Genomic DNA, 11,463 nt, shown 5'->3' with positions numbered 1-11,463 from the left:
GGATATCAAGTTTTTTTTTTTAAATGTTAGGGTAATAAAAAAAAAATATATTTTTTCAAGCAGCATTGTTTCATATGCATCTATAAACTTTCTTTCTTTCTTTCTTTCTTTCTTTCTTTCTTTCTTTCTTTCTTTCTTTCTTTCTTTCTTTCTTTCTTTCTTTCTTTCTTTCTTTCTTTCTTTCTTTCTTTCTTTCTTTCTTTCTTTCTTTCTTTCTTTCTTTCTTTCTTTCTTTCTTTCTTTCTTGTTACTCTAATGTTTAAACTATTTAAAATGACCGAGTCAACCTGACGTCATTGGGTTATACCAGCGGCAGCGAATAATAATAATAAAATTCAGATAAAAAATAAATCTGAAACTGAAAATTTTCACTTTGTACAGTTAACCCTGCGATACTGCAACCGTTCTTGTTTCTTGTGTTAGCCTACTTAGAGAATCAAATAGTCCAAATAAATTCCCACACGTTGCATTAAAACTTGAATTTATTGAGTTATGTTCCAGAAATCCGCCGGTTTTTCTTTCGGTGTAAAAAAAATCCACTTGAACCAGCTAAGCTGCTGCCTAATATTTTAAGGACAAATATGGTCAAACAGTTCGTATTATTAGAGCTAAAAAATCAAGTCATTCGAAAAAATACAGTAGGAAATTATTTTGAGGCTATAATCACTTTTTCAGATATAATTTAACAGTCACGTTTGAACTCACAGACACCAGCAGTATTTCTATTTTCCTATAATAGTTGTAAATCGTTATTTCAGGGATAAGCCAATAACAATCAACACAGCCTCACGATAAAGTTAATATATCTCAGATCAAATTTAGCTTTCTTGAAAAATCTCAAAATGGCTCTAAATACAAGCATGACAAAATCTCCATGAAGCATTATTAAATATTTAGTCTTTATTTGGTGTTGTTTTTTTGTAAACCACTGATATAAAAACACAAATATATGTACAAAATCAGACAACAATGAGAGTGTTTTCTCCTCAGCGTTTTTTCAGCAGTGCCACTCGGATAAATATAGTCTTAATCCAAAAATCTTCTCTTTTAGGACCGATGCCATGTCTCACCAAGATCTGATCCCATCCACACTTCCCGTCGTCAGATTCATATCCACAAAGTGGTTCGGTATCTGACTTGTGTTGGCAAACGAGGGAACAGAGGTGAAGTTACAGTGGTATGGGTTATTTCCATAGCTGTTGTAATAGTTATTGTATGGATATGATACAGTGACATTGTAAGGAGCTCCGTGACAGGGCTTTCCGTCTCGCACCAGCACGGGCACCGCAACCCTCCGCGGGCCGGACAGCTCCAGGCTCCTGTCCTGTCGCTGTCTCTTACACTTGTACCTCCGGTTCTGGAACCATATTTTGACCTGTGTGGAGGTGAGCTTCAGGACATGAGCCAGGTGGTCTCGCTCGGGTGCGGACAGGTATCTCTGCTGCTTGAAGCGTCTCTCCAGCTCGAACACTTGAGTTTGAGAGAAGAGCACTCGAGGTTTCCTGCGCTGCCTCTGCTTTGGCTTCTCCCGGGGTGCTTCCTCTTTATAGCTGGAGTCGTCAAACGGACACAGGCCTACAAATTCAAATAATAATAATAATATATTCTGCGTATAAATGTAATATGAAATGCACCGAATGAAGAGGATCAATAAATACAACAACAAATTGGCTAGTGCTAATCTATATGTTTTAGGTCACACTTTAGATTAGGGTCCAATTCTCACTAATAAATAACTATTAACTATGAACTCGAATTACTGCTTATTAAAAGTTGTACGTGTATGTATTGGGTAGGAATTGGGTCATGCATAAGACATTAATATGTGCTTTATAAGTATTAAACAGCCAATAATGTGCATGCTAATAAGCAATTTAATAGTGAGAATTGGACCCTAAACTAAAGGGTTACCGTTTTTTTTATGTAAGGTTAATTCAGGATAATTGTGTCCCAATTTACCATAATTCTGCCCACATAACTGATCAGTCAGTAGCCTACTGCAAAATAAATTGTCTGCCTTATATTTTTAAGTAGCTTACAATGAACTTGGATGTTTAAGTAATTTCAACTTAAATTACGTTAAACTGACTTAAAAAAAAAAGTGGAATCTTAGCATCAGACTGTGAAATATATTTTTTGGATTGTAACTAAATATTTAAAACCAACTAAAAAACGTTGATTTCCTAAATCCTTCAACTTGCAATTATTTGACAGTATGTTAGCCTATTTGAAAGCCCTCTTTTGAGCCCCAAACCCTTTCCTAAACCAGATATGTGCATAAAATAAATGTAAGCTTTTTTTGTTGTTGAGATTTACGCATTTAATTTTAAATTTCATCAAATTTAGTTGAATGACCATTACATATTATTAATTAAGAATTTGAAATGAGTAAAAAAAAACCTAGAGCTTAATAAAACATTTTGTATAAATCTTAAACGTAAATTTAAACATATTTAGCCATATGTTTACGTTTACTTTGTTTTTTTTTTATTTTTACGTTGAATTTGTTTACATTTATGAATACGAATCACATAAACTAAATAATCCATTCCCTTGTTGTTCCATTAAGATTAATACAAAATGTTTTATTAAGCTCTAGTTTTTTTTACTCGTTTAACATTCTTAATTCGTATATGAATAGCCTACTATAAGGATTATTCAATTCAATTTGATGAAATTTGACTATTAATTGATTTTTTTTGGAGTGCATCTATTGAAATAAGACGATTGAAGCTATAAATAATAACTATACATATCCTACTTGTTAAATCCTACTTGCTATAGGCCTAAATATCCTACTTGTGTCTTCGCCTGGATCCATGTCCTCCTCGGTTGGAGACCCGCAGGAGCTTCTGAGGATGTCGAACTCGTGTGAGTTGAGCTGATCCCCCGTGCCCGCGCCCGCGCCCGTGCCCGTGCCCGTGCTGAGGTTCTCGGGGCTGTAGAGCAGATCCAGGCTCCGGCTCAGGGTGCTCTGAATACACTGCAGCTGAAGCGAGTCCTGCTCGACACCCATCAGTGCGTGAGGGTTCAGAGCGTGTTGCTGTTCCAGTTTGAGGATGTCCTTCACCGAAAACGGAGTCGAGGTTACGGGACTCGGAAGCATCGCTCGACAGATTTGTGTGTGCGTGCTTGAAGAAAGGTGGAAGAAAGCTTCTTCGTTTCACCTGCTCAAACGCAAAGCGACATCAGTTGACTTTGTAAAGTTCCTACAGATGTCCACAGGTGAGCAGAAGAATATGGTCCACCGCAGTGAAGTCTTCTGGACGTGTCGCTGTTGTTTGACGTGTATGTCCTCACAGAAGCAGCTCTAGATGAAGAATAGCCCCTGTCTTCCTCTTTCCGCTGTTGAAGAGCTCTTATCTAATACACAGCGTCCTTATCTCAGACTGACCCCTCCCATTCTGTGCGTCCCATCATCACCTGTCCGAACACAACAGCTTGTTTAAAAGTCTCCGATAGAGGATCGTTGAGATTGAAATGCCATTTAATGTGCAATTTAAAGGCGATTCCACACTATTTTGTCAAGTGGGATTAAGCTACAGGTAATAACATTTAAATTACCGCTAATTTATTTCAATCAATGTTATGATTAAACCTGACTATTAGGTTACAAAAACGAAGTTTAATGTATTAAAGGCTAGAAATGAAACGAATGTGAGTCGGTTCATTTGGTGTTCTGGCTTAGAGTCTCAACATTATTTTTGGATTTAGTTGATACTATTATTAGCCATTAATGTTAGAGTATTAACCGATATAGTCCAGTAGGCTACTAGACAATTAATATAGTTGTAATACTTTTCAATGAAATGTTGCGGATTTGCAAATTTTATTTATTTTTATTTATTTATATTTTTGCACCTTTACAATTACATAAAAATGACAATACTAATAATAATAATAAACAAGACATAAAATATATAAACAAAATAAGACAAATATTATCAATTTATGTGCAGGAAGAGGCAAAAAAACAACCCAAATGGGCTTATTTAACGCCTCCACCTATAGATATAATTACAATAAAATCAAAAAGAACATAAAAAAACAAACAAATAACATTTGACTACATAAAAGTAATAACAAACTAGTGATACATATATCCATAACACACACACACACACACACACACACACACACACACACACACACACACACACACACACACACAATACACACATGCACATACATGTAGGCTATACATACATAACATCAACCAATTTTAATGACAATGACAGTGTGGAATAGTTTAAGACTTATTCATAATTCAATCACTGTCTTGGGGGGAAAAAAACACATGAGAATCATTCGAAAGTCAGTGTTTCAAAACCCTTACAAATAACGATATAGGCCTAATATTTACATTCATGTAGCCTATTTGGCATATGGCATTACGTTTCAGTCATTTTAAAAATGCATTAATTTAAGCTGTTGTATTTAACATGTAATAGGGCAAGATATCTGGTTAAATAACTTAATATTATACAAACATGTTAGTAATCACTGCAGTGTTCATATATGTGCTCCCTCCTGAAAGCATGCGGGTAAATTGGTTTGTGCTTCGCTGAAGCAAAGTGGATGTCCGTAAAGGTGACGCCGACAGTGACATCCAACAGGCCTATTAGTGTACACAGGCCACAACAAACAGTAACCCTACACCTGATGTAGCTCTGGCGCCAGCCCGCAATGCTTGAGTGAGGGTCAGACACCTCAGCTTCAGTCCATCATGCAGAGACCTCCTTTATTCAGTGCCGATACCTGTGCAAACCGTACTTATTTCCCCTATAGTTAAGCATTTCATGTTTCATTTGAATAATATTTACTTATAGGCTACTAGCCTATTTAATGGCCGCGTTAGGTTATTCATTTTAGTGACTGCCTATAGGCGGGACGAAAGATTTTCCCTCGTTTATAAAAAAAATAGAACACACATTTTCAAATGAAATGTTCTTAATTAATTATTTAGTTAAAATTAAATAAATTACGATAAAATAAAATGATAAAAATGTAATCACCACGTCGTCGTTGTAATAGGCCTACAGTTGTGGCTCGTTAGAGCGAATTATTCAGTGGTCAGAAGTCTCCAGAAGATCAGCATTCATATTTATTACTCGTTAAATTTTCGACTCAACTTAGGTGTGCTTCATGGCCATGCGAAAAAGAATGACACTTTAAACACACCTTTAAGGCGTTATTTTTACGGAAATAATATAGGCTCTTTTAAAAGACTATTTCATGTGATCTGATAATGTTTTCGGACACTTAATGGAATGTTATTTGCAATTCAATGAAAATAGTTCGTCTACTTTTTTTAACTTGTAAAGTAGGGCTATACATCTTTATATGTAATTTCACAATTACTTCTATTTTCGTTGAAATGGTTAAAGTGTACAGCTAAATGCATTTATAATAAACTAAAAACACCTTTAATGTAATGTAATATCCATTGAAATTTGTGTCAAATTTGAATATATTTGTAATTTGTAAAAACACATCTTACATGAATCTCAGTATTAGTGTTTGAGTGCAAATTAAACAAATGTAGCCTATGTATTGTTTCAAACGTAGTTCACACCCTTCTTACAATATTTGTTTTGTGAATTTTTTCCACCAAAATAAAATCCCAATGTCATTTTCCTAATAATTTTCCAATAGTTCTTCAGTAAACAAGAGAATAATGCAGAATTTAACGGGAAGATGCAACTTGAAAATTAATCGTATTCATATTTTTCATAAATGCCAGGTCACCATTTTTTTTAGTTATTAGTTTATGCAGGTCAATTACAGTGTTTTGTCCAAAAACACTTGTTTGTTATTTTTTTACGTAGGCCTACTTTTTACATTTTTGCCATTTCGTTTTACTGTTGATTTATGTATTATAAGCTTCTATAAACATACTGTGAGGTTAACCCCGGTTTCCCCGATCTCTGCTCTCGATTTTGTTCATAACTCATAATTCTCATCTCTCATGTTGTACATATTTTTATGATAAACTGCATTTACCATGTGACACTGAAGACTGGAGTAATGGCTGATGAAATTTCAGCTTTGCATCACAGAAATAAATGATATTTAAAAATTAAAATAGAAAACCATTATTTTAAATTGTAGTAATGACAATAATATATATAGTGTGTCCAGGCTTTATAGTACGTGTAACAGAACAGCAGTCACTCATGGCTGTAATTGCGCATCTCTGTTCATGAGTTCCCCAGCATTCATAAAACTCCACCAATGCTTTGGCTCTGAGCGAAACTGGCGGGCTCCATCTCTGCGATGTAAGGTAACACGGCAGTTAAGTAATAACCCTAATTAATCATACTGTAAAAAAGCGAGCTGATGGCAACTGAAAGGAAACACTCGCCTCCGAGGCCTTTCTTTAAACAGTGGGTCACCGGAGAACTCCATCAAAACGTTACTCGAGATTCAGTCGCTGTGTTGTTCTGAAACCTGTAACCTCATACATGAAGGAGTGTGTTTTGATTGACAGCTCACATGATGAGAGTCCTGCATGAAGAGGGAAGTTTGTTTCCTGTTTCCATGAATATGTTTAACATGTCAAACATTTATCCTACATACATGTACATCCAAATATATCAGATGTTGCAGAAGTGTATTTTTAGTCACTCCATATCTGATGCTAATAAGCACATTGTGTCAAATCATTATTGAAAAATGACCAGACAGCAGTTTTCAACATGGTAGGCCTATTTTTTTTATTCCTTTTGATTATTTCTTCTTCAACTTGAAACGTGTGAAATTCCTAAATGTGAATTAAAAAACTGAATTTGTGCTGTTACATATACATTTAGAAATTGCCAGCAGCCATTTCACCCAAGTAAGATTTTCAAAACACTAAAAGTTCCTATATAGAGACTCAACTGCAGGCTTATTTATATGTTTAAAATGTGTTGTACCAGAACATCTCTGAGGGGTTTGAAGAAAAAGCACAATATCATTAAGGGGAATCAAATGTTTGATCAAAAACTCAATTTACTGCCAGAGACCTGCAAGATGACCTGATGAAAGGACGAAACACATTTCAATGCAGAGTATAAGAAGAACACTAGACAAGCATATGGCCTTCATGTTGGGACTAGAGGCTGACATTTTTTCGGGAATCCCACGGGTCCCGGGATTCCCGTGGGATTCCTGCAGGATGGGAGTCATCTTTGCTATTAATCACGGGATTTGGACGGTACAGGATAAATGGTTAACGGGAGCAGACGGGAGCGGGAATCAACCAATAGCAAAGACGACAAAAAAAAGAAAAAAGTAAATGCACCATTTTGTAGTTTCCTTTTAATACGCCTACAATGTACGCAATTAAAAAATAACTACTCGACCCAGCCGTCCCAGAAGCCATCAGTGCTTTTTGTCACGGCTTACCGCCGGAATTCAAAGAGCAGTGATGGAGGGAGCTAACAGCCGCGGAGAAGTCGATGTGGCAAAAAATTATTTACAGCGCAAAGTCAGAAGTATTGACATGTCTACTCAATCCAGACAATGTAGATGCACTTTTGTTCCTACACAGCAACATATAACTAAGATGGACTCATTATGCAAGAGCATAATTTATGAAAATCGTTAACATGTAATTAAAAGAAACTATAAATGTAAACTATAAATATATTGTTTACTCAACAATAAATGAGTAAAATCCAGCTTTATGTGCTGTTTGGGTTTATTAAACTATTGTAGACATGGTGTGAACTATGTACTCTTTTTCTTTTATTTGCTGTCTTCCATTTTCTGGAGAAAATCTAGAAACAGGGGCTCAGCAGCTGGTCTAAAACAGGATGGAGAGCAGATTAAATCAAATTCTATGTATTAACTAAGCACTAATTGAAGAAAAAAAATATATGGGAGCGGTACAGGAGCGGGAGTCAGTTTAAACAGGAGCGGGATGGGAGTGGGAGTCAATTTACCAGGAGCGGGATGGGATGGGATTATTTTTTAAACTTTGGTCTGGGAGTGGGACGGGACAAGATTTCTTTCTATGGGAGTGGGACGGGACAGGAGTGAAAATCCACTCCCGTGTCATCCTCTAGTTGGGACATCTCACAGAATTACTCTTGATCATGAAGTACATAAAAGGCCCACTTGAATATGCTAAACTTCATTTGGATAGATCTGTGGAGTTCTGGAAGAATGTTTTATGGACTGATGTGACCAAACTGGAACTTTTTGGACCCATGGATCAGTTGGAGGAGGTCCAGTCTTGCTATGGGGTGCTTTGGTGTTGCAGGAAGTGGGAATCTTGACTGTATGAAGGACATCATGAGTTCTTTAAAGTATCAAGCCATTTTGGCAAAGATGGTGATCCTTTAGAGAACGAAGCTTGATGATCAATAATCAAAGTTTCCTGCAGGACAAACATCCAGACCTCCAAACCTACTGGAGCTTGGGTCTGGGATCAGTCAGAGTGTTCTTGAAGTGGCCTGTACAGTCTTCAGGTTTATCATCTCGTTGGAAATATTTGGTGGAATTTGAAGAAAGCAGTTGAAATGTGAAAACCAAAGATTATCAGTGATCCGATATGGGGAATGGGCAGAGATTGCAGTAGAGAGCTGACAGAAGCTCTTAAGCGTTTATTGGAGGTTATAAAGAATAAAAGATTCTGCACAAAATTCGACTTTTGGGGGGTGAATATTTTTTTCAGAAATAAAATTAATCCTTTTCATATTGAATTAATGCCAGTTTTTTCCCCTATAAATTACAGACATGGCATTTGAGGACTAATTTTAATTTTTAATTTTGCATTATTTCCAGATTCAATCATAGGCTCCTTCTTGACTATATAAAAACATATTGTTGGTTTAACTTTAAAAAAGTAAAAAAGTTGCCTCAAAATTGTAAGTTTGAGTTAATACAATGAAGGAGATTGGTTTAATTGACATACGCTAAAAATATTATGTTATCCAAGTTGATTTGACAAAAGAAAAAATGTAATCATGGAAATATATCTATATTTTTTACAGTGTATAGGCTAGAGCACATGCGCACTCTAAAAAAACGTGACAAACTAAAAGATGTAAATTACCATATATTCGAAATAAAATATATAGATTGCACTGAATGTCAGCTTGCTTATTTTGCTGAAGATAAGGATTTATTTAGTCCACATGTCATGCAAACAATAAACTCTGCTTAACCACAGGTCGAACCACAGGTCCAAACACACAACTGTGCGGTGCTTTTGGCGAAGGTTCGTCGGAACGATGGTTTCGGGAAACACAGACTCGCTGAACTGCTGATAACGACGGAACATGCGACCATAGTCGGCTAATAATGCTTTTGGGAAATGCTTAAATGACCATAAACCATTGCAAGAATGCTCTTTGCCGAGTAAACGTGCTGTGGTTTTCCGTGGATAAAAGAAAGACTCCATTATACGTTTAGGCCTAATAGACCTATAGGCTATATAAATTGCCAATTTGATGTAAAATCAATAGAAGTCTATATTGCTGCCAGTGTGTCTGTAGCCACTAGATGTCCCTGTAAGTCCTGTTATTACAGTTGAAGACAGGATCTGAATGAGCAGCACTGATAAACACTGATGCTGGAAAACTGAACTATCTGCATTTCATTCGCTCTGTGGACAAACACATTTAATCGAGATTAAACTTTGAGCATGATTTCGAAAAAAAACAAAACAATTTAATACATAAAAATAAAATAAATTGTTAGCATTGGTTAATTCACTACATAACATCAACAAACAATGAGCAATATATTTTACAGCATTTTTTAACCTTTGTTAATTTTAGTCAATAAAAATGTTCATGTCAGTTCACAGTGCATCAATTAATGTTAACAGATACAACTTTTGATCTTAAAATTGTATTCGTTTATGTTGAAATGAACATTAGGCCTACCTAAGATTATTAAATGATTGATAAGTATTGTTTATTGTTCGTTCGTGTTAACCAATGCAGTTAACTAATACAAAATAAACCTCATTGTAGGCTAAAGTGTTGCCAAATAAAAAATATAAATAGCTATTAAATGGGATCTATGCTACATTTGACAATCCAAAAGCTTTTTTTCTTGATAATTTTGTCTTAGCTGTGGAAAATATAAACAAAATTAATTTGAAAACATGTATTAGGGATACTTACGTGAAATGACGCAGTGTGGTATACTTTTATGAGTTTAAAAACACTGACCCCTAGCCTGGTTAAAACCAGACCATTCTCAGTTGTAACTGAGTTATGGTCTGGCAAAGCGTCATAGACAAATCATTTCCGATCATCATCGATCGATCATCAGAGCGATGAAGGAGATGACGTATGCAGAGCGGCGGAGAAACATCTCCGAGTGTTGTTCTTTGCTCGGTTTTTAACAAAAAGGAAACGTTTCAAATCGCTTAAAACAGACGCGATAGCTGATTCGAACGAGTGATGTTCGACGGCGGCATCCATCTTTGTAATGTAGGCTACAAAATCTGCTTCAAAATCCCAGCGCTGTCGTCATCGTGTAAAGCCCGCCCCAACGTTTCTGATTGGTGCCTCGATTTCGACGGATTGGAAATGGGCTTGAATGAGCTCTTTGCCAGACTAACTTTCAGAGCAAATCTAAATTTGCCGGAAGTTGTCTGGGTTTTCCCAGGCTAACTGACCCCTGCTGGTGAGAAGAAAATGCGCTGAAATTGCTAAAGATAAAGATGTGTGTTCACACACACACACACACACACACACCTCTGTATATAATTTTTTTTCATGATTTAAATAGATAATTTTCATGTTACTAAGAGAAACAATGTGAAGTTGACCGTTTTGTCTCTGGCTTGATTTGCTGATGCATGACCAGCAATAAATGATTTTGAGACAAAGAACATCTGACTGTACAAGAATCAATAAATCACTGTTCACAGATCAGGCATTAGAATCAACAAAGTTACTTACATGTTGACGCATTACTGTCGAGTCCATATCTTACAGTAAAAGTCAGAGCCTGCACCGAAATTGCCACTAATTTACCAAAGAATCCAGAGTTGAAATGTATGGAACTAACAAATAATGCTCAATGAGACGGTCTGATTTATACTTCTGCGTCGGACCTACGCCGGAGCCTCTACGCTATAGACTACGCGTTGGTTTTCATTTATACTTCTGCGTCGTTGTCCGTGTTGACGCGCAATTACACATGCAGAGGGAGCATGTGAAACCCAGGGAGCGGTTCTAGCAGGCCAATCACAGCGCTTGCAGTTCGCGTAGAATTGACGCGTTGTTACATTTTTGGAGAGGTGCACGTCAGGGAACGCCGAAGGGTACCCGCGCTACACACAGCCTACGACGTAGCTACGGCGTGAGTTCGACTAAAGTCCTTTTAGGCAAGTCATGCCACTCGGCCGCCATCTTGGCAACGCCTCCGGGCAGCTATTTCGGACTAACAAGACCAGGCTCCTATCTAAATGAATGGGCACAGAGTCAGAACTGCACTTTCACTGGTCACCGGGAC

General features: G+C 36.7%; 1 protein-coding gene across 1 annotated transcript; it reads right to left on the bottom strand.

The window, feature by feature from the left end:
- Positions 1-904: 904 nt before the first annotated feature.
- Positions 905-3,150, bottom strand: nkx2.7 (NK2 transcription factor related 7). The gene is made up of 2 exons (XM_056246526.1): positions 2,800-3,150; positions 905-1,575 (listed from the first exon to the last, which is right to left on the bottom strand). The coding sequence occupies exons 1-2, from the start codon at positions 3,104-3,106 to the stop codon at positions 1,067-1,069; spliced, it is 816 nt and encodes a 271-aa protein (XP_056102501.1). The 5' UTR covers positions 3,107-3,150; the 3' UTR covers positions 905-1,066.
- Between the last annotated feature and the right edge of the window lie 8,313 nt (positions 3,151-11,463).

The sequence above is a fragment of the Rhinichthys klamathensis genome, unplaced genomic scaffold, assembly GCF_029890125.1.
Source record: "Rhinichthys klamathensis goyatoka isolate OS25496 unplaced genomic scaffold, OSU_Roscu_1.1 h1tg000040l_1, whole genome shotgun sequence".
In the NCBI taxonomy this organism is placed as follows: domain Eukaryota; kingdom Metazoa; phylum Chordata; class Actinopteri; order Cypriniformes; family Leuciscidae; genus Rhinichthys; species Rhinichthys klamathensis.
Note: the sequence above shows the minus strand (reverse complement) of the source record. Positions and strands in the feature narration are given on the sequence as shown.